Genomic DNA, 24,699 nt, shown 5'->3' on the forward strand with positions numbered 1-24,699 from the left:
TGACGACATATTGCGCGTGCATTGGGTTTTTGTGACGTAAAATCAAATAGGCTTACTGTTTTATTAACTTCAAATCAAATAGGCCTTAACTAATTATTGTGCATTAAAAAAATGCAATTCTTGTACATAAAAAAATAATGTGGGTTGCTATTCAATTACGGCAAAATACAGTCATTTTTGCTAAAATCGACCAATAATGATCAAGGCTATACCGATAATGTAATAATAATAATGTAATATAATGATAGGCTAATAAAGTTGGACAATTTGCTGATAAACGTTGGGCTATATCATCATATGATATTATGAAAAGCATAAATAGGCACATCCTGGGTCCATGTTCAGTCCACTACATACGGCGTAGGTTTATTGAAAATAGGATTGGATTGAATGGTAAGAATAGACCTATACCTGCAATTGCCCTGTAGGTTGCAGTGTTGACTTTAGGATGACACGAAGGAATTAATCTAATTTCAAAACGCAAAGTGCGTTTATGTCCATAAGGGGTGCTGTTTGACTTTACCGGCAAAAATATGCTTTTGAACAAGTATTTTAAAACATCTGAATTTCCTGATTGAACAACTTGGAACCACACCTCAAAAACGGAGAGAAACAGCATATGTGCGGTCGGTGCTATACGTTGGTGTTTGAAAAGGCATCAAACGGATACTTTTGCTACTGGCTATCCAAATTGTTTGGGCACATTTAAGAACGGAGGTAAGATAGCTCCAAACGTATGCCGCTATTTAGTTTCCTCTTCATGTAAGCTAGCCTACTAACTATGTCAATGAAAGTGGGTACGTGGTCATTGTTACATTGTTTCTCTAACTGATTAGGGTTGTAGTTGGCCAAACCCAGAGACAATTTTGTTAATGTTGCCTAGAATCTAGATCTGCCTGCACTTTGATATTTTCAACATTGATTCATTGTTTTAAAATACCTGATTCTATCAAACTCAAGTCGTTGCTATTTGAAGGATAAATTATGTTTTCCATGGGGAAGGAAGTGTTGGTAAAGTATATCAAACTTCCTCCGCCGTGGAGTTTAGTCGCCTAACCCAAGATGTACACTTAAAGAGCCTACCGTTACTCGTTAAGGTCAAAGGACCTAATGTTATTTTCAGAGGTAGACTGGCTCTGGGAGTATTTGACTGTTTTTCCTACATCTCTAAACATGAATCGATTCTCAATTATGATACGGTTCTAGAAACATAAAGCCTTTTACTTTTTATATCACTTCAAAATAATTTAACACATTCAAAATATACACTTTCTGTACCCTGTTTAAACTGCCTTTATCCCAGTTGCAACTGACAGTATTATTCAGTGTCAACACGTTTCTGGCTGCCTTCTTCCATTACGCACACAGGTGTTAGGCGCATGCTAGATAGCTAATTAGCATAGGTGGTATTCTTTAATTAAAACGCGCTGTAACATGGTGATTTAGCTGTTTGGGAACACTGACCCAAAAAGATGGTATCAATAAAAAAAATGTATACACTACCGGTCAAAAGTTTTAGAACACCTACTCATTCAAGGGTTTTTCTTTTCTTTTTACTATTTTCTACAATGTAGCGATTCTTCAAATAGCCACCCTTTGCCTTGATGACAGCTTTGCACACTCTTGGCATTCTCTCAACCAGCTTCATGAGGTAGTCAGCCTGTATGTATTTCAAATAACGGGTGTGGCGGCATAAGTTTAATTTGTGGAATTTATTTCCTTCTTAATGTATCAGAGCCAATCAGTTGTGGTGACAAGGTAGGGTTGGTATACAGAAGATAGCCCTATTTGGTAAAAGACCAAGTCCATATGGCAAGAACAGCTCAAATAAGCAAAGAGAAATGACAGTCCATCACTACTTTAAGACACGAAGGTCAGTCAATCTGGAAAATTTGAAGAACTTTGTAAGTTTCTTCAAATGCAGTTGCAAAACCCATCAAGCGCTATGATTAAACTGGCTCTCATGAGGACTGCCACAGGAAAGGAAGACCAAGGGATACCTCTGCTGCAGAGGATCATTTCATTAGAGTTACCAGCCTCAGAAATTGCAGGCCAAATAAATGCTTGACAGAGATCAAGTAACACACATCTCAACATCAACTGTTCAGAGGAGACTGTGAATCAGGCCTTCATGGTCGAATTGCTGCAAAGAAACCACTACTAAAGGACACCAATAAGAAGAGACTTGCTTGGGCCAAGAAACATGAGCAATGGACATTAGACCGGTGAAAAGTTGTCCCTTGGTCTGGAGTCCAAATTGGAGACTTTTGGTTCTGACCTCCGTGTCTTTGTGAGATGTGGTTTGGGTGAACAGATGATCTCTGCATATGTATTTTCCAACGTAAAGTATGGGGAGGAGGTGTTATGGTGTGGGGGTGCTTTGCTGGTGACACTGTCTGATTTGATTTAGAATTCAAGGCACACTAAATCAGCATGGCAACAGCATTATGCAGTGCTACGCCATCCCATCTGGTTTGCGCTTAGTGGGACTATCATTTGTTTTTCAATAAGACAATGACCCAAACACACCCCCAGGCTGTGTAAGGGCTATTTGACTGAGAAGGAGAGCGATGGAGTGCTGCATCAGATGACCTGGCCTCCACAATCCCACAACCTCAAACAAATGAAGATGGTATGCAATGAGTTGGACCATGGAGTGAAGGAAAAGCAGCCAACAAGTGCTTAGCATATGTTGAAACTCCTTCAAGACTGTTGGAAAAACATTCCAGGTGAAGCTGGTTGAGCGAATGCCAAGAGTGCACAAAGCTGTCATCAAGGCAAATGGTGGCTATTTGAAGAATCTCAAATATAAAATATATTTTGATTTAACACTTTTTTTGCTTAGTACATGACTCCATATGTTATTTAAAAATGTTCTTGTCTTCACTATTATTCTACAATGTAGAAAATAGTTTAAAAAAATAAAAACCTTTTGGAGTAGGTGTTCTAAAACCTTTAACCAGTAGTGGTTTATTATTATTTGTCGCTGATATGAAAGATAAGGTCCTTTTTTATGCTTCCAAAACCGTACCACAAACGATGTGTGTTAATGTTCAGACTGAGTGTCAGGGCTCTTAACAAAACTTCCTCCATACAGAAGATGCCTTCATCCAATGACTCGTATGTGTAAAGGAACGGAGTAATGATCAACGGCTTGAGTAATTCAAGCCCTCTCTCAGCTTTCATTCAATGTTCTGTTGTGTATTGTTCACTTACATTTAATGTTTTAAACTAGACACTGAGTATTCATTCCTTGAAAGAAGAGTGCTTGACAAATTGCATAGCCTGTGCATGACTCGACAAAACATTTTTGGGCAGTCCCAAATTAGAGGTCTAAGACTTAAGGAAGTCAGGCTGGCGACAGTGGCTCAAAGTCGGTTGAATGCATGGGGTAAAGTAAGCCATTGTGGTCTATTTTCAGGAGGGCATAGTTTTAGGATGAGACTGGAAATGGTCTGACTATTGCTTCTCCATTATGGGAAAGCCCGTTGGTCAGTGCTGGATTTGACTCCCCTTCAGTACTCTGCTCCAACCTCAATGTTGTTCTTCAGCTTGATAATATTGTAGCGAACGGCAGCAAAGTGAACCAGGGTCGCTGGCGTGAAAGACAAACACCCAGTGCATCGCACCAATAGGGATAGTCCACTTGGTGGGAATTGTAACGTTTCTCATATAGTGAGGATTGCTACACGGTGGATGATTGTAAAAATGTCTTAATCAATCCGTGCAGAATCCAGTTTTGTTTACTATTACTTTACGTCACCTCAAATTCCAACCACTGGATTTGGAAGTTGTCTCTACTGTTGTTTCTACTCTTTTGGTATAATGGGAAACGTTTAAGTATATGTAATATATGGTAGCAGTAAAGTATAAAGAGTATATAAACTTTATGCAAAGCCATGAGTATTCTGTGTCTTTGGTTTGTTAGGGTTTTCAGTTCATGTCTGAGGTGATCCGAACAGCCAACATGCACAGCTGAGCCTGGTATATGGGGAGTGTACTTTAGCACTGCTAGTGTGGAACTCTGTGGTGTAACCTATGACCTGTCACACACTGGGTTGATAATTCCAGCAAAGATGGCAGGAAATGTCAAACTAGCTGCATTGAGTCATGGAGGTCGAGGATCCCACTGTGACATTAACTGCATTCTTTCCTGTACATTTTACTTTGTCCTTGTTGCAGATAGGAATGTTTGAAGTTGCTCCTTTCTTTAGGACACCCTAATGTACACTGTCATGTTAGTGACAGGTAGTGGGGGTGAAGAGAACATTTTCTTTGCATTTTTCTGTATTATAATCAATTTGAAGCGCAATGTTAAATTCAAATCTCCATACCATCATATCTAAGCCAGTTGAGCAGTAGCAACTTAAAACTTTTTTTTTTAATCTACATTTCATGGTGTGCAAGACATCTGTCTGATTTGCGCCTGTTTGAGTGTACTAATCGATTGTTTACCTTTATTTAACTAGGCAAGTCAGTTAAGAACAAATTCTTATTTTCAATGACGGCCTAGGAACAGTGGGTTAACTGCCTGTTCAGGGGCAGAACGACAGATTTGTACCTTGTCAGCTTTGGGATTCCCCAGCTTGGGGTTCCTTTCGGTTACTAGTCCAACACTCTAACCACTAGGCTACCCTGCTGTGGGGATGGCACAGTCCATCACTAAGGTGTGCTACTGAAATTGTATATGGTTATTACACACAATGGTGCAACACTAATACAAATAAAAATGAATAACAAATTGGATAGTGGACATGAAACATCAGTGCAGTGTTTAATTGGCGCCTTTTCCTAGACCATGTTGCTATGTGCATAATAGCGAAGTTACGTAGCATATTGATGTTGAGAACAATGCGGGTGGAGTCAGGAGACGAGAACCGCCGTTGCCTTAATTGTTTAATAAAAGCGAGCGAGAGGGAACGCCAACTTAATTAGGTCTATAATCAATAGTCAAATTGTTAAATGTGCCTGGCTATCTCTGTCTATCCAGAAATAAGACAGATCCAGCTTGTGTTGCCTGTTTGAGTGTTCAAATAATGTCGGATAAACAATTTCACATGTGGCTTTTTTTCACACAATATACACACAGCGCTTGCTCCTTCTTTTTCTTGATCTCCAATATTTTCCACAACCTACTACAATAACTGTTGGTCTATTGTACTTCAAACAATTTGTAGGCAGGTTTCTCAGGATTCAAACCTCCTCAAACAGCCAAATTACTCTTCAGCAGGATAATTTACTTTAGTGTCCTGATATTAAAATAATGTATATCTATCATTAGGCAGTAGGCATATATCTAAAAATACATATTGTAGTTCTAAATGTGTTTTTATTGTAGTGTCACCATCTTTACTACAAAAATAAGTACAAATACAAACAACTTTAAGATGCATATTTATTTGACATTGAACTGTCCCTTGATCAGCACAGCAATTGATAAAACAGGACCATGTTTGCAAAACAAGTGGTTTTGAGCCTAAATCAATATTACACAGATTAGCTAATGGTTACAGACATCAGGAATGCAGATGGAGGCGAATAGACCTGAGTGACGGTCCAACACACAACCACTTGTTATGTTGCACACCTTTTGACCGTAAATTTATGGTATTATGAAATATTTTTCTTAGTGACATGTATTGCTTAAATAAATTACAATTTTAAATGGAAAATAACAGGCACGTACCACATACATTACTACAAGACAAAACCGCTCACTCAATCAAGCCAGATGGTATTGTAAGTATAGAAGCAAAGCTTGCTTTCATATAATCAAATTTAAAAAAACTTAAAAGTAGAGGAAGAATCCAATTCTTTATCTTGTATGTAGTACAAGTCACATTATTGTGGGAGCACCTCTAAGAGTATGAAGTAGGCTGTTTGAGAAGGTTTGAATCCTAAGCAACTTGCCTGTACATTGTTTGAAGTACAATATATCAGCAGATCTACTGTCGCAAGTAAAAGCTGTTTGCTGGAAAACCTTGGTAGAGTATGGGTGAAGTAGGCAATGTAGTGCTCATGTGACTTACCTTTTTTTTGGCTTCAGACCAATACCTACTTCTTACTTAATTTTGTTTGTTTCAAATTATACTGTAAGTGAAACTTTCATGTGCACATTGACCATACTTAACCTTTCATGAGGGGAGTGTCTTACTTTGGAGACCTTTTTCAGTAGGCCTACCGGTAACTCATTATGGGTGGACGGAGCACTATGAGAACTCCTGGTATGGACTAATGGTTCTCTCCCCATTCATTTGAAATTGAAACATAGTTGCACACTACACAACAGATAATGTGGACAATGGACACATCAACAGCGAACCTCTTTCAGACCTGAAAACATCTAACTTGATTTTGAAGAGACCTATCATCACCTACTATATCAATTTAGGCCTACCTGCTTTTAGTTTACTGCCAGGCGGGCATCACTACACAGAAAAATATTATTTGTTAAAGCAACCGTCCCAAAGACGTCAGCGTTCCAAAGCAAATATAAACACCTGAACCATCCGTCTAATCGTGGATGGCAGTGCACTGGATTCCGTGAAAGAGCCATGTTGTTCTTAAGCCATTGCTTGAAAACTGACGTCGGACAATTTTTTAAAAAGGTGCCGTTAAACAGTTGGAAAGTTTTAACCAGACCCCATGAAAGGTCTCATTGTAATTCCTCCGTCAAAGACTACTCCCCTCCTTTTCCACTTCTCTTGGATGTGGCTCACTGTCTATATTTGACCTAGTAGGTAGGTAGGTAGGTAGGTAGGTAGCTGGCAGGACTATTTCATTTGCAAATGTTTATTTTATAGGGGTGTAGCTATTGAGAATGTCATCTGTTTGTGACCATTAAAGGGGCAATCTGGAGTTGCTACATACACTACCGTTCAAAAGTTTGGGGTCACTTAGAAATGTCCTTGTTTTTTAAAGAAAAGCACTTGTCCATTTAAAAAACAAACATCAAATTGATCAAATACAGTGGAGACATTGTTAACGTTGTAAATTATTATTGTAGCTAGAAATGGCAGATTTGTCATGGAATATCCACATAGGCGTACAGAGGCCCATTATCAGCAACGGTCCCTCCTGTGTTCCAATAGCACGTTGGGTTAGCTAATCCAAGTTTATCATTTTAAAAGTCTAATTGATCATTAGAAAACCCTTTTGCAGTTGTTAGCACAACTGAAAACTGCTGTGATGATTAAAGAAGTAATAAAACTGTCCTTCTTTAGACTAGTTGAGTATCTGGAGCATCAGCATTTGGGGGTTCAATTATAGGCCAGAAACAAAACTTTCTTCTGAAACTCGTCAGCCTATTCTTGTTCTAAGAAATGAAGGCTATTCCATGCGATAAACTGAAGACCTTGTACACCGCTGTGTACTACTCCTTCACAGAGCAGCGCAAACTGTCTCTAACCAGAATAGAAAGAGTGGTAGGCCCCGGTGCACAACTGAGCAAGAGGACAAGTAAATTACTATCTAGTTTGAGAAACCGATGCCTCTTGAGTCCTCAACTGGCAGCTTTGTTAAATAGTACCCGCAAATCACCAGTCTCAACATCAATGGTGAAGAGGCGACTCCGGGATGCTGGCCTTCTCGTTCCTCTGTCCAGTGTCTGTGTTATCTTGCTCATCTTCATCTTTTCTTTTTATTGGCCAGTCTGAGATATGGCTTTTTCTTTGCAACAGTGGGTTACCTGCCTTGCTCATGGGCAGATCGACAGATTTTTACCTGTGGATAACATGGATGCTCTGTCTATGAAATCTGATTGTTTACCTTACTCCAGCCCCATCCCTCAGCTTTTTACTGATCAAGTGGCAGGTAGTACGCTTTGTTTCAACTGCAGATTGTCACTTTAAAACAGAGAACCTGCTAACAAGGGCGTAATACTGAGCATTTTAGTCTCAATGTAGTTGTTGCTAATAAGCCTTGTTCACATTGGCAGTTTGAAGTAACTCGAATCTAATTTTTTTTTGTGCATATTCAAATCTGTTATTTTTCCTGAAATCTGAACGGCCAAAAGCCACATGGAATCAGATATTTCAAGACATATTTCAAACCCTTCGTAGGTGGTTTTAAGTCCAAATTGTTTACATCTGATTCCTGGCCATGCGACTTGTCTGAACGGTCAAATGTGGTTTTAGAGTTATTTGGCATATTTTGACAGTTTGACAAGAATGTGAGATGGTAGCTTGTTAATTGTTTACAAACAAATTAGTGCATGTACTACATAGCTAAACAGCTAGCTAGTTGTCTGCTGTGGTTAGCCAAAAGGACTAGTTTTGAAAGTTAGATCTTATCCTTTTTGAGGCTTTAAAGTTGTTCTTACACAATGATTTTGAACATTCAAAGCAACTGGTAAACGTCCATGACCGGCATTGGTGTCACCTTAGCTTGCTACATAACTTCTGAATGATTAGGAAGCACGAGCACCACCACCAATCGGCCTACACCACTGCGCACACACCTGTTGTTACTACACTGAACACATATAAATGCAACATGGAAAGTGTTGGTCCCATGTTTCATGAGCTGAAAGAAAAGATCTCAGCAATTATTTATCTTAAGTTGTGCACAAATTTCTTTACATCTCTGTTAGTGAGCATTTCTAATTTTCTAAAATAATCCATCCACCTGACTTGTGTGGCATGTCAAGTAACTAATTAAATGGCATGATCATTACACAGGTGCACTTTGTGCTGGGACATTAAAACAACACTCTAAAATGTGCAGTTTTGTCACACAACACAATGTGTGTGTTGCTCTCCCAGGCCCACCCATGGCTGTGCCTCTTCCCAGTCATGTGATGTTCATAGATTAGGGCCTAATGAATCTATTTTAATTGACTGATTTCCTCATATGAACTGTAACTCAGTAAAATCGTAGAAATTGTTGCATGTTGCCTTTTTTAAATATTTTTGTTCAGTATATGACAACAAGCATAGCCATGTCAGCAAACGACTGCTGTTTGAACACACACTTGCTGTTTTTATTTAACTGTCAGTCAGTAATTCCAAAACTGATTTGAGCATTAAGGCTTGCAGTTTGAACAAGGCTTTAGATATCGTTGAACGAGTTGAGGTTTGAGGTTCACGACCAGTGTATGAAACCCTACAGTACCTTTGCCAGCTCACATGTAGCGCTATTTAGAGCTGGATCGATTAATTGGTTATCGCATTGTTAGGTTACTCTCTACTAGCCTTGGTGTGTGTTGTGAGCTGTTCATTAGTCAGGGATCAACATCTTTTTCATCAGTATTGCTTGCCTGTTGTATTGTTTCTCAATTAACTAAATCCCAGCAAGTTATAGCAGGATCTCTTTTGAATATAGACTGGAGGTAGCCATTGATGTTTTTATATAAATCTGCTGTTCATTCTGACTATTTGGAAGAAGGGGCTGTAAGAAATGTTTTTAGCCACATATATCTTACCTGGGGAGTATGTGGGCAGGTCTGAGGATTTTTTTTTTTGCCACGTCAGTGTTGTTAGCAGGAAGTAGCATCACTGTCAGCCTACCCATGAGGAAATGACATGAACAAACCCATACTGAGAATAGCAGTTATGCTAACTGCCATAGAAAGGTCAAGTTGTTGACTTTTCTGAAAATGTATTTTCACGAGAGAAACTGGGTTAGGTGAGAACTTCTGAAAATGGGATTCATGATGCATCACATGCTACTGTAGCTATATTGCGGTGTTTGTCATGTCACGCTTAGTGTCATTTAATAAGGTTAGTCTCACAGTGCTTCTTTTGTCATCCTTCTTGTTTTGGCTTTTCTGCCTGTTCAGCACAGATAACAGGGACGCCTTGGCTGCACTAAGGATCATGTTAATGTAGACTGACACGGAGTCCAGTGAGTGAGGGCAGGAGGATTCCATCGTGTGTTTTGGACAGAGTTGACTTTTGAAATCCACTAAGGTAATACACTCTCAGACAACCTCAGTTTTCACTGTACTTTGTGAGTTCTCACTCTGTCAATACAAAGACACACATGCGTTCGTAGAAGGTCGGCCGCTGGATGGTTTTGGCACCAAAGGGGCATTGTCTCAAGGGATCCTGGCAGGGTTAAGAACTATTTTAAACTGTCAACCATTTGTAAATTTTGTATGGTCTGAAAAACCACCTTGGCCATTTTTAATGCTAAGATGACAAGAAGTCGGGTGGGGGGAAATAATCTCTTCTGGGGACACAGAAGGATTCTTCCCAGTTCCCACATGGTTGCCAGTGGTAGTTGAACAAATAAACGGCTGCGGACTTGGACATCTACAATTGGCACCGTCTTATCAAGGTCTAACCAGCACTTTAACAGATGAGACTCCAGTAGTACAGTACTGTAATTCAACAGAACTGGACTGGCACTCTTCTGAAGAGGTTAGGCTGCTCCTCGTTGCTCTTCGGGGGAAACCTCAAATTAGAACGAGATGGCCCCAGATCTCTGGAGAGCCGGTTTATTTATACAAGATGATGAGCATGCCGTCAGAGACCAGATGAGCCCAAAGCGGGAGTTTCCGTTAATCCTTACCTCACGGGACAAGTATTTCAACTGCACTGAGTTTGTCAACCCCCCACCCCCTTCCTCTGTTCTTGTCGTCCTGTGAATCATGGGAAGCTTGGTCATGAGGTTACTCTCCTTTTAAATAGTGTGCCACAGGAGATATTCTGAGCCCCAGTTCTGTCCTACAGACAGTTCACAGTTCTAGCCCTCCTTCCGAGTACGGTGTTCTCACAATGCTGTGTGTCCCCACTATAATCATTAAGTGCACCTGCTTCGAGGGAATACGGTAAGAGGTCAATGTAGAGAGAAGTTCGACCCAGACTTTGCCTGTCTGAACCCCACAGAGCAAGGATGGCTCAACTAGTGTCTACTCTACAGATGCCTGTGTCCTGTTTGACTTGTGCCAGCCTGGAGGGCCTTGGTGATATAATGATGGGCCAGTGTTTTTGGCAGTGCCTGCCATGCCGTCCATCCACGCCCCGTATCTCATCATACGTGTGTGTGCAGACTTCCACCTCATCCATGGGGGTTGAGAACTTCTCCACGTCCACTGACACCCATCTTCTACAACCCGATGCTTTTACTGTACATCAGGATACTAACTTTGACTGCCCTGATGACTGTTAACCAAATATACTTTTTAGTAAGGGAACTATACAGTGAGCGGCCAGTTGACTCAAAGTAGTGTCAGGCTAGTAGCTTACCTGTTAAAACCACAGTGGTGCCCATATGCCAGCAATGTGCTATCAAGCAACCCACACTGTGTAGTTTTAATCTTACTTTGCCCCGCTGCCCAAATGTTTTCCAGAACAATGTGCTAATTTTAATGTTTGAAGGAGGTTATTTCTACAGTATTTTTGTATCGGGTTTGAGAGAGGGAGAGTGTGTGTGTGAGCGAGTCGAGAGAGAGAGACTCCACCACACACATTCCTTAACAGTTTCCTCCCTGTCTCACACAGCCTCTGGGCATGATAAAACAGAGCTGGACGAGAGCCATGTCATTATGAAAAGGGTAATCAAACGATCGGCAGCGGGCCCAAAGGAAACTGAAGTCCAAACCCAGTGGTGGAAAAACAACCTGTAGAAAGAAGCCGAATCGTCAGAGCAAGCGGTAACCACTACTCTCAAAAAAAAAAGCTGCAGCTCTAATTTGGCTTAACGGATCATCAGTGACAATCCTAAACATAGCAATAAACGACGACACTAAGTAGTATAAACCAACTTTATGAAGTGTAATGGTCTTGGCAGAACTTTCTGCTTCAGGGATGGACCTCCGGTGTGTTGTTTTGGCTTTTCCATAGGACGAGACAGGAACAACCTAGAGGCGAATGGAGGATGCTTAGATGTTTTCCACCCTTGGAATGTCTTTCCCATGTCTAATGTGCTTGTCACTTGTTTGTGAAGCAATATGTTAGACATGTTATGCCTGATTGTGTTCCCTTCGGTTGGAACCTGGACCAGAGGGTGGGGGGGGGTGAGGCCCAAGTAGGAAGAAGACTTACTCCCAAAGAATTGCATTATTTTAAAATGGTGCAGAAGCAAAACACTGTTCAAGACGCTGGTTTGGGCAGAATCAAGTAAAAAGTATGCCGATACGGCGCTGCCTTAGTAGGTTTTCAGTGATATGTTGCATCAAAATAAAATTAACTAGTAGGACCATGTTCACATTACATTGGCTATTATTTTAATAAACTCCTGTCTCAACAGATTAAACCCTAAGGACTGTAATCTGACTGGATACCAGAAGAAGGATTAAGACACCGGGAGGCTTGAGAGAATCAGGACCTGGTATTTTGCAGGTGCTGGGTTTGGGGATTGACCCACTTTGGCTATCTGATGCAAGGGATCTGGATGCACCAGGACTATCCCAAGATTGAGGGTCACAGGGGCTACCTGTCTTCACCAGCCTGCAAGGCGGCGACAGAGAGCAGGGCGCTGAACCGGCGGAGCCCGGGAATGAGCGAGTTCTGGCACAAGATGGGCTGCTGCGTGGTGGCCAAACCCCCACCGGTGAGTCTGGGCCAGCTGCCTCTTATTTACTCATGTAGAGTTTTATAGAGAACGTTTTATATATCAGGTTTCACAAAATTCCCCATCTAATAGTTATATAGAGACTAGTAATAGACTATGGACTATACTCCACAAGCATGCTCTATATTAGACCCTGACCACTTCTATTCAACCCTCTCATGCCACAATATGTTTGAGGTTGTGGAGGTCCCTGGCAAGTCTTGCAAGTATAGTACCCAAAGGCAAGGTTTGGGCATCCCAGGCAGCCAAGCAAGCTTACTCTGACCACACTAGAACTTGAAAACAAATATTTTTGTAGTCTTAAATGCATGCTTAGAACAGCCTAAAGTGAACCACTGCCCGAAAGACCTCTTTACCCATTAGATTTTACGCCAAGATGTTATGGGGGACCCTTTTCTAAATGCATCAAAGTCCAATAAATCTGTTGGCAAAGGCTGATGTATTTCTGGTGTTTTTCATACTCCATCTGCAATCACTTACCGGCTGATGTCTTTAAACGGGTGACGTTTTATAGCTTGCAGTTCAGTGGCATCCACATCATGAGCGATATCTTGAAGGAGTGCCATCTTTGATTTATTGCACACTCACTATACTTAGGGTGAATTACAGCCATTAAAATTCACTGACCATCTGACCCATAGCACATGTTCAACAAAGAGACGTTGCCTGTGCTATACAGTGCGTTTGGAAAGTATTCAGACCCCTTTTTCATTTTCTTACGTTACAGCCTTATTCTAAAATGGATTAAATAGTTCCCACAATACCCAATAATGAAAAAGCAAATGTGTGTATATATATATATATATATATAATTTTTTTTTTTTTTTAATTAAAAGTACTTTGTTGAAGCAACTTTGGGCAGCAACTACAGCCTCGACTTTTCTCAAACACCTGTATTTGGGGAGTTTCTCTCCCTTTCACCTGTATTTGGGGAGTTTCTCTCCCTTTCACCTGTATTTGGGGAGTTTCTCTCCCTTTCACCTGTATTTGGGGAGTTTCTCTCAAGCTCTTTCAGGTTGGATGTGGAGCGTCGCTGCACAGCTATTTTCAGGTCTCTCCGGGGCGGCAGGGTAGCCTAGTGGTTAGAGCGTTGGGGTTACGAGTTCAAACCCCCGAGCTGACAAGGTACAAATCTGTCGTTCTGCACCTGAACAAGCAGTTAACCCACTGTTCCTAGGCCGTCATTGAAAATAAGAATTTGTTCTTAACTGACTTGCCTGGTTAAATAAAGGTAAAAAAGTCCGAACTCTGGCTGGGCCACTCAAGGACAAGAGACTTGTCCCGAAGCCACTCCTGCGTTGTCTTGGCTGTATGTTTAGGGTTGTTGTCCTGTTGGAAGGTGAACCTTCGCCCCAGTCTGAGGTCCAGAGTGCTCTTCATCAAGGAACCCTCTTTCCCTTGATCTTGACTAGTCTCCCAGTCCCTTTGCTGAATAACATCCCCACATCATGATTCTGCCACCACCATGCTTCACCGTAGAGATGGTGCCAGGTTTCCTCCAGACGTGACGCTCTGCATTCAGGCCAAAAAGTTCAATCTTGGTTTCATCAGACCAGGGAATCTTATTTCTCATGGTCTGAGTCCTTTAGGTGCGTTTTGCAAACTCCAAGCGGGCTGTCTTGTGCCTTTTACTGAAGAGTGGCTTCTGTCTGGCCACTCTACCATAAAGACCTGATTGGTGGAGTGCTGCAGAGATGGTTGTCCTTCTAGAAGGTTCTCCACAGAGGAACTCTGGAGCTCTGTTAGTGACCATCGGGCTCCTGGTCACCTCCCTGATCAAGGCCCTTCAGCCCCCGATTGCTCAGTTTGGCCAGGTGACCAGCTCTAGGAAGAGTCTAGGTGGGTCCAAACGTATTCCATTTAAGAATAATGGAGGCTGCTATATTCTTGGGGACCTTCAATGCTGCAGACATGTTTTGGCACCCTTTCCCAGATCTGTTCCTCGACACAATGTCTCGGAGCTCTACAGACAATTCCTTTGATTTCATGGCTTGGTTTTTGCTCTGACATGCACTGTCAACTGTGGGACCTTTATATAGACAGGTGTGTGCCTTTCCAAATCCTGTCCAATCAGTTGAATTTACCACAGGTGGACTCTGATCAAGTTGTAGAAACAACTCAAGGATGATCAATGGAAACAGGTTGCACCTGAGCTCAATTTCGAGTCTCATAGCAAAGGGTTTGAATTCCTATGTAAATAAGGTATTTCTGTTTTTGCCAACATTCCGAAAACTTGTTTTCACTTCGTCATTATGGGGAATTGTGTGTAGGTTGATTTAAAATACTTTAATTTGATTTTTATTTTTATTTTTTAATCCATTTTAGAATAAGGCTGTAACGTAACAAAATGTGGAAAAAGTCTAGGGGTTTGAATACTTTCCGAATGCACTATTGACCATGCGTAGTTGTGTCCATCAGTAATGTAGGCATCATATGGGGACGCACTGTATAGATAAGCATGTCCTTAATATCTTACATTCCTGTCTGATGTGGAGACCCTAACAATTGTATTGATCTGTCCAGAGAAGTATAATGCCTGGACCTATAGTAGCTTGATGTTTCAAAGCAAAACATTTTATGGAATCCTAGCGCGCATTATAGAGGTGAATAGAGGTCCTATTGATGACACAAAATATCAGTGTTTCACCGGAAAGTGTAAGAACTTCCCTTTTGCTCTCCAGAAGCGCCCGCTGACCCTTGACCTCCTCAGGGCGGTACCCTTCCTGACCCTCACTCTTTCCTGGCCCAGGTTTTGCAGGGAGTGTTGCGTAATGGCGGGTTGTGTCCGTCCGTTCCCACTCACCAACAATGAAACCCGGCGGCTCAGGAGAGAGGATGCGGTCTGGGCCTCTGTCCCATGGGAGGGCATTTTCCCTCTCTCCTTCCTCTTTTATTTTTAGGGCCTGTGTTTGTTCTATTGTGGGGGAGGACAATACAGAGACATCGCTTTCAATAAACACAGGCAAGGATTTACATGTAACTGTCTCGAAAGGGTAGGGGCGTGTCAATTTTGGAAGAAGACTATTGAGACTCTTTTTACTGATGTTCTCATGAGATGTTGGTAGTTGGGGTATGCCTAACTTCCTAAATGTAAGTCATGTAATTGCTACCCACTTTTCTAAGCATAGCCTATGCCAAAGGGTTACTGACACCAAGTGGTTGCTATACATAACATATGCTGAAGGCATCCCCTAAAATAAGTTGCTAAGCGACTTTCTCTTTTGCAGCACACACAGCTGACCAATTTAGCTAGACATCCATCAATCAGCCACGGGATGGCATTCCTCCCAATTAAGCAACATTATAGTCCGGGGCTTATTTCTGAGGTTTGGTATGACTCATGGCCTGCATGGCTGCAACTTCAGTGGATGCCAACCAGCTGGGTATTTGGTTAGGTTGGGTATGCCTTGTAATGTTGCCGTATTGATACTTCGAAGTCGATATACACAAATGTTCCTACTTGATTTAACAAAGAATGTCAAAAGAGTATAGATTTACCTTATGCTGCCTAGATTTGATTACATATGTTCATTGATTTCAATTCCTGGCATTGCTGGGTGTTCACTGACTCAATTTGGTAGCAAAATATGCTTGCTAAGATGGTCATAAGGCTGTCTTTATGAGTCTGTGGGAATGACACCTGATTTTCCTCTGCAATGATGATGTAGCAACAAGAATGGGTGGGTGAAATGCCTGATTCATTGGGTATGTATGCATGCGCCAACGGATCCTCAGAATTCAAGATGACGTCAAGAAGAAAAGTCCCCCACGTGCCACCCACACAGTGGTCTACCAGTATGACCGGGGTTTAACCTTTGGTCAGCAGCATGTTTTTTTGTTTCTTTTGATGTAAACATCGGTCAAAGTTTGCTTATGTAGCACTTAAAATAGCCAAAGGTTGATGGTCAATGGATATGGCATCGCAAGAAGATTAATTTATTATTCTTGTTATACATAAGCTACTTTTTTTTGTTTAAATTACTTTTAAAAATGTTCCTGCTAGATTACTTCTGGAAGTTTTTTTCTCAGAGGCTTTTTCAACATGGTTTACTATCCAGCATAAACTTCTGTTTGTTCTATAGTATTTCATCCCATGATCAAAAACTACCTCATGGTATACATATATAACCAAATAAGCGTTCCTCTCCTGTATCTCTAATAGTACAAGCTGCTTATTTGGAGACAGAAAAATGGTAGATCATTGTTCAGTTAATTGCATGTATATGTTATAATTTCAGAGCATCTTCTGAATGAAAAATCAGATTTTGGTTGCACAGCCACTGTCCTATGCAGTTGTCTAGCCATATTTTAATTACTATAGGTCACTGGTCACTGACCTCCTGCATTTGTTTCAGAAGAAGAGGAGGAGGAAGATTGACCGCAGCATGATCGGAGAGCCCACAAACTTTATGCACCTCACACACATTGGCTCTGGGGAGATGGCAGAAGGTTTGCCGCCGGTATGTATAAGGTTTTGGCTACTTTAATGAAAATCATCCTTTTACACATTTCGTAATCATTGTTTTAGAAGAATGATGCGTCAGTCAGTGATCATGACCGATCAATCTCTTAACAATTGCCGTTGGGCTGCCCGTAGTGAATACTTCTGTTATTTGTTCTTTGCTTTACACCCAAATGACATGTCAAATTAGTTTAATTTGCACCACACCTGAACTGTTATTTCAACACTTGGATCAAGTCTCGTCTGCAGCAAAATTGTATCATCGAGTGAAATGGAGGATATTGCGTAAAACATAATTGCAGCATGTTACAATCCAGGTAACTGGTATCATCGGTTTTCTTTGGACAACAATGAATACAAAAACACTAAAGCTTTGATACATTAACTGCTACACTAGTCCCACCCCCATTCGTTGGCTAATAGACATTCAGTTAACTGGCCCATTGCCAGCCAACCACCTGCCCACTTTTGAACAAGGCTCAGCCTGTGCAAGAGGCGGAAGTGTTCCTACCACTTCACGCCATGATGTTCCCTAGGTTCTATTGCTCAGTCCCTCCTCCCTCCCTGGGAGGGATTCCAGAGGGCACACAGAGAAGGGACAGTGACAGGGGACACAGCTGAAAGGCCTTGGCTGCTAAATGAAAGGCCCACTCTGTGTCCCGCAACACTGGTAAATGATCCCCCCCAATCGTCTAGCACAGGAACCCAAAACAAGAGCTACTTCCTGTGCCTGGATGAAATGGAACTCTGACATCCCGCTGAAAATCAAGTCACCTCACCAGTGACCAAGTCTTGTTTGTTTAGCATTGACGACCTTTAAACGCATGAATGAGCTTTTAATGCCGAATGATAGTCGTGTGTATATGTTGTGTTTACTCTAAGCCAGCGGCTCCATTCCAAACAATGACAAAACCCTGATAGTGATAGAAGGCCCATTTTAATTGGAGTCAATGCACTGGAACAGTGCAAACAGGTGTGGTAGACAAACACGGCTGGGCTAAAGTGTGTTTGGGCATACCTTTTTTTCCCCTGCTGCCTATATCTTATTGTGCAGCATAATTACATAACGACATTATGAAACATCTCTGTGTGATCTTGACACTGCCTCACCTTCTGTGCCGTCAGTGTTCCCACTACAGGTTTGTTTTAAGTTTGAATGTTGCAAAGTTAGTTTGTATTTACACATGCGCACACCTAGTTTATCCATCAACTATTTACTTCTGCTAGGGATTGTGGGGCTACAGTGTGTTCCCATTCGGGATATGAAATATCAACATATCGTTGTGAGTGAACAAAGGGCACTTAAATAGCAACCACAGTGTTGTCACAGTATCATGAAGGTGCTGTCAACCAACTCTTTAATAGCACTTTTGTGACACGACACGACTGACTACGACTGACTACATGTCATATAATACCAGAAAGCAGGTCAGATTGTCAATATCACCGATTCTTGCTGGCTGATACTCCCCTGTATTTTACATAAGTTTACCAGGGAGTGATGTTTGTGTGACTTTTTGTCCCCTCTGCAGTCAGGGTCAGTCCAGGAACAGATGAGGTCCAAAGGACCCAGCACCAATGGCAGAAGCAGCCTCTTATAGCCAGTAAGTACCTTCTATATATTCCAGTACACACACTTGTGCACACACACTCACTCTGGATAATACTTAGGGGTTAAATAAATATGATGAAATTCTAGGGAAAATTTGGAAAGTCCAGCTGAAAGTGTTTGTTCATTTTAGATGGGGGGGGGGGGGGGGGGGGTGTTGTTTGTCAAGCAATGTGAATGGATGGCTTTCACTATTTTTTTTTGTACTTCCCCAAAAGTTGACAATGAACTTATCCTAAGTTCTATGAAAACGTGTTTTAAACACGGGGGGGGGGATCTGATATTATTCAACAAGGTTAGACTTTTTATTCAGAAACTGCTGTTGTCCAATGACATGAGGTTTTGTTGCGGTTTCAGACATATGGACCAATCCAGAGACTCGATGTGAGTTCCTCATTTCCCCCTTCCTCGGACCCAGCCTCAAGCCAACCTGCATGGACCAACTCTGCATATTGCACTTAGGCCCACAATGACCACCGCAAATGGCAGAATAAAAAAACAAAGATCTAAAACAATGACTTTATTTCCCAGAATCCCTTTCAGCCTCCATCACCAGTTTAAAATGGGACATGACTCCTGCCATGAAGAGGGGGAAGTACCCTGGATTCTCACTCAGCACTGGGGACTGGATGGGATTATTTGTGGGCTTTTAGGTTGCTTTTAGGTTGCTTTGATTAAACATAGGAGGTATCAGCTACTGGCGGATATGGATTTTCCCATTTTTGTCTCCGTCTCAAGCAAGGGATTGTCCGAATATTTCTCTAACAAGACCGTCTCACAAGTGTAATACTGATCTTGCAATAACGCAAACAAACAGGTCTTCTTTATTCTTGACTCGGAAGTGGTGCGTTTGCCCTTTTTAAAAGTGTTGTGCCTTTAACGATTATAATGCCTTTATAAGTAGTGCATGGTGGAAATTGAACCCATCGGTTTCCTGACAAGCATGCATTTTTCATATGTATTGCTAAAGTGCAGTGGCCAAATTGATATTTTTGGTTTTGGAAGTAAAGTTCCTCAATTGACAAGCAGGATGTGGCATCTACCTTGGCTCCACCCACTACTTGTCTGTAGTTTGAGATCCAATCCTAGCAGCACTGTAGACATCCAGGGGTGGGAGTGGTCACTTGTAGGCCTACAGTGCTAATGTTTTGGCACTTTGCATGTTTCACGTGGACAGTACTTAGACATCATCTCACACATTCCACCATTAGTCACTGTCTTTCTTACAAACACGCCAAGTTTCTCATAGACACCCCCTCGTGTACATACTTCTACCTTCAGTGTTATTGCCAAAGTTATGCCTTTTATATAGTAGGTGCTTTTTTTTTTACTACCATGCATGATTTAACACCAGCCAATCTGAACACTGGATAGCATTGGCAGGTAGCCTAGCCGTTAGGGAGTTGTGGCACTAACCCGGAAGGTTGCTGGTTTGAATACCCAAGCCGACAAGGGGGGAAACAAATCTTATCGATATGCCCTTGAGCAAGGCACTTAACCCAAATTTGTTCCAGGGATGCTGTACTACTATGGCTGACCCTGTAAAAACAACACATTTCTCTGCACCTATCCGGTATGTGACATAACATTTTATTTATATTTTAATTACCTTCTGTAGTGTCCCATAGACTCGCTCTCTTGGTGTTTAAAGAAAATGTGTGTGGTGTGCACAATTCTACACTGAATGCTTATAGAATTGACCCATCCCGAATGTTCCTTTTTATTTGGGGGGGGGGGGGGGTAGTAGTCTTGTTGAGCAGTCCACTTCTAAGCATTTGCAAGCTGAACGTAAGTCTCAATTGGCTTTATCTAAAAGCTCTCAGCCAGTTGGACTGTAAGTTCAGCAGGGTTATGTCAACCATGCCACAAATTGATCAAAAACCATGGCAACTTGGGTCTCCTATTGCACAGTGTTAGTCTTAGAATTGCCCCCTGTCATTCTAAGCTGAGACATGCTCATTCGCTTTTTAGCTATTCTCAAAGGTAACCTTATGGGCTTTCTGTTTCAATGACAATCTACAATTCAGGTTAGAGGAAATGGCAGAGCCTATAATACTGCAGAGAGAAAGTGATGGCTGATTTTTGTTATACGAAAAATAACAGGTCACAAGTTGTCTTGACTCATGACCGCTAAATGGACCAACTGTTGTCATATTCTATTTAGATGCCTACTACAGTTCAAAAGCTTGCAGTATGAGTGAGTTTGCATAGAAATGATTATAATGATTTGTTTTTAATGTTTTATGACTGCCCTTATTTTTATCAGCTTTGGAGACAGATTTTTAAGTTCTTTGTTAATGTTTTGTTTCATATGCTTAAGATTTCTAATCTCAGACAGTAGAGATTCCAGGATGCAATGTACCTACTTTTCAGTCTCGCTGTTAATGTTGCAGTCTTTTCCTGGGTCTCCCTCTTTGCTCTGTTTTTAATTGGTCATGTGTTACACAGTCCTCCTATGAGAACGTTGGTGTACAGATGTGTGAGAGGAGAGTAAGTGTTTCGCAAACCTTTGAGTGTTTTCTCGGCTTCTGGCCTTTTTTCCCCTCCTGAAAATACAGTCAATATTTTATGTATGTTTGTTTACTTGAAAGAGCCATTTACTTTTGAAAGTGCACGTCCTCAAGTGTATATGAAAAAGTAATTTGTCTGTCACTTAAGGAATCCTGCACAGACAAATTATACCCAGTTGAGCAGTTTAGGGATAACTGTAGAATATTTTTGAGTTTAGGGAAATCAAACATTTTCAAGTTTGAATTAGTCTTCAGACTCAGATTGACAGCAAAAATCTCTAAAGAAATCACTGTTGATAATAACTTCTGTTACATTTGCTGTGAGGAACTAAACTCAAATTTAAGTTCCCCTGTTTCAGTCTGAGCGAATTTCACTGTGCAAAGTTGCAGGAAGATACTTTTACTGTTACGAGAGGTTTCACCCAGCCTTTCATACTCCATCTTGTGTTTTATTACAAGCAGCTGTTTCTGATACCACAGTAATCTCAACAACCTATAATGCTTTTAGTCTGAGCAGCCCAGAGTCTAACCATGGGGCAGAGCCCAGGATAACACATTCATTACCTACTTCACTAGGGAGGGGGGGGAAAGTGCCCATGGAAAAACTGAAGATGTGGTAGGTGTAGTAGTTTGGTGGAAACAACATGTGGGAAAAGTCTGAAGCTATTGTCTTTGCAATGACTAGTGTAAACTTGACACGGCAAGGATGACTGCATAAACAAACTTCTGGCTGGCCATATTTAGCTATTTGTAATATATCACAACAGACTAGAAATATATTTCACTTGAAAGTAAGTTTGTTTGGGAACCATAAAGTATCACTTACTATTTCCAGATTGTCCAATAAAGATGGACAAAAGAGATTTAAAAATCATCGTTAAAGGTTGTTGAATGTTGAGAGCATTCTAAACTTCCAACTGAACCATATGAGACTAAATGTAGACTGGATATTCGTGACTACGTGTTCCTTTGCTCAGCATCAACCATTTTACTATGGGCCCAATACATTGGAATCTCTTTTGCAACCAAGAAATTGACAATTCTATCTACCCTAAAATAGTGTTTTGTTTAGTTTTTTTGCCCAGTGATTTCTCTCCTGTCCTCACCATGTGCTTTTCAGCTTCTCTTGCCTGTCACTCTTCAAGGTGTTTTCTAGAGGATATTTAAACCAACAACACTCCCTCTTTCACAATGGACTCTGTTCCTATATAAAACATTGGGTATAGGCAACAGTCTCAGGCCTTGGCTGCATGTATACCACTGTACACACACACACACACACAGGGCCTGTCCTTGGCAGAGCTCAGCAAAAGTCCATCGCCTGAATGAAGGAAATCTATGGCCCATTGTGCTTCTTGATTACACTAAGGGCAGCCGGCAGATAGGATCCGGCCTAGAACAAGATAACAGTGCCTTTATCAATGTTTTTCAGCATGAGAAGTTGGAGCTGTTGGTTAATATGTAACATGGGGCTGTTTTTATATCGGGCCTCCAAATAATGACTTCTGTAATGAATCTTACACAATGACTGATGGTAGGCATCAGACTACTGAGCAACTGCGGCACTTACTGTACTACAGGTCCTGTTTTAGAGCCCAATTAATGGAACATGCTGTATTGATGGATGAAGTTATCATAAAATTATAATGCGTTAAACTAGGGATTAAAGGATCCAAAATGTATGTACATTCGTTTGAATCATGCAGAGACATTTATCATATAGAAGTGTGTGTGTGTGTATTTGCAAATGTGTGTTGATATAATACCACATATGGTCATTGAAAACACAAAATAAGGAGATACTAACTATTTACGCCGTATACAACCGAGAACAGTATTACATGTTTTTCTAATCAAGGGCTTGTTAACAGATATTGATGCATGCTAAGTAAAGAAAGTGGCAACATCAGTAAATTCTCTCTAGATTCAAAACACTTTTAAAGGCTGAATCAATCAAACTTTGGACTTGTTTTTCCTAGATGGGATCTGTCAAGCCTGATTTTCCCCCCAAAATTGCAATTCTCTGTCACTTTTCGTACTCAACTCTAAACATCAGCCTCGTCCCAATCTCACACTACTTCATACACTGTTCTCTGTTCCTGTTTGAGTTTCCCCACAGCTACCTCACTTCCTTTTCACTGTCAGGTTCCATTTCCTGTGCATCCGGTGAATTCGCACAGGCAGTCTCACCTTCTGCGCTTTGGGCCAAATCCCCCTTTCCCTCCCTCTTTCTCCCTCCCCCTGTGCTCCTTTTTATTAAGTTCTGTGTGGAAGGAGAGGAAGTGGGTAGAGGCTAAACACCCTCCCTCCGTACCCAACAGCGCTCTTAAAAACAACCCATTCACTCATGCACTGGAAAACAAGTCCCCATGTATAAGGAGTTCTATTGAGAGAATGATGTTGAACACGAGACAATCGGGTTTATTCATAGACACTTTTATCACATGGACTAGTTTCCTATTTATAGGAAAATACAGACTTTGGCCAAATACAATTTAGTAAACTTTATTTTAAAGTATAATCTATAGAAGTGTTGTAGTTGTACTTCCAATAGATTTGATGGGGTATTTACAAACATATTTTTTTAACTAGGCAAGTCAGTTAAGAACAAATTCATATTTACAATGACGGCCAAACCCTAACCCTGACGACCTCTCTATGGGACTCCCGCTCACGGCCGGTTGTGATACAGCCTGGAATTGAACCAGGGTCTGTAGTGACACCTCTAGCACTGAGATGCAGTGCCTTAGACAGCTGTGAAACTCTGGAGCCATATTGTTTTCTCTTGGTAGACAAACATTTGAGAAAGTTATGCTATTAGGACAAAAATGAAAATAGAAAAGGATGAAATGAATCACATTTGAAAAGAAACATCCCAGCCAATGCTTCCATCAGTCAGTCAACTAATTGTCAATGAGTCATATGACAGCTTGCTTATCTAGCTTTGTAGACACCAGCTTTCTCAGTTAATTTTGTATTATTTCAGATGAAGGAATCAATAAAAACATAATTTAAACACACATCCTTATCAATGTTGACTTGGAGCATACATGTTTTTTTATTTTTTATAATCCAATAACGTCATGAGTGGATCACAATTGATCTGATAAACTATTCACTGGTGTAAAGTGAGATGAAAAGATCAATGTCGCCAGAGGAATTAAAGCCAATGAACTCATAGGTTTTACATTGTAGCTGAGCCAGAGCTTTGGCAGGAAGTCATTGTCAATCTGCCCAGTAACAGTAATGAGAGCCATACTGTATCTGATGCCAGTGTAGTTAAAAGAATACAGTATAAAATCCTTCCAATATTACGCAATAGTTGGGAATGAATCTGTGATTCAGAACTGTTTAAAAGGGGTCCCTTCTTTATACATTGATGACAGTAAGAAAGGGGACCACAAGGAGTAATGTCAATCTATAAAATGTATTTTGTAACAGAAAGGTGTGAAAAGGCCTCACTTTAGTGTCCTAAAACCGATGTATTTATATGGTCAGTGTTGATTTTAGCACACAAAAAGGTGGGATGAATGCCAGCTAAGCCACTTCACAACACTAAACAATACATTCATTGCACTATAACGGTGCCCACAAACTGTTAG

At 41.0% G+C, this 24,699-nt stretch overlaps 1 protein-coding gene across 8 annotated transcripts; it reads left to right on the top strand.

Annotated features, from left to right (window-relative positions):
• The first annotated feature begins 516 nt into the window (after positions 1–516).
• LOC109875833 (CDC42 small effector protein 1-like) lies at positions 517–24,117 on the top strand. 8 transcript variants are annotated; one of them, XM_020468252.2, is made up of 7 exons: positions 525–717; positions 9,779–9,908; positions 11,445–11,596; positions 12,193–12,495; positions 16,872–16,976; positions 18,511–18,582; positions 18,945–24,117. In XM_020468252.2, exons 4-6 carry the CDS (start codon positions 12,322–12,324, stop codon positions 18,577–18,579), a joined length of 348 nt encoding a protein of 115 aa, XP_020323841.1. In that variant the 5' UTR covers positions 525–717; positions 9,779–9,908; positions 11,445–11,596; positions 12,193–12,321; the 3' UTR covers positions 18,580–18,582; positions 18,945–24,117. The 8 variants fall into 8 exon arrangements, 4 of the variants coding, with proteins under 4 accessions (XP_020323840.1, XP_020323841.1, XP_020323839.1 ...); XR_004202855.1 differs by lacking the exon at positions 11,445–11,596 and having other exon boundaries at positions 517–717; positions 16,875–16,976; XR_004202856.1 differs by lacking the exon at positions 11,445–11,596 and having other exon boundaries at positions 517–717; positions 9,784–9,908; positions 16,875–16,976.
• The last annotated feature ends 582 nt before the right edge of the window (positions 24,118–24,699 follow it).

This window comes from Oncorhynchus kisutch, linkage group LG14, assembly GCF_002021735.2.
Source record: "Oncorhynchus kisutch isolate 150728-3 linkage group LG14, Okis_V2, whole genome shotgun sequence".
NCBI classification, from domain to species: Eukaryota; Metazoa; Chordata; class Actinopteri; order Salmoniformes; family Salmonidae; genus Oncorhynchus; species Oncorhynchus kisutch.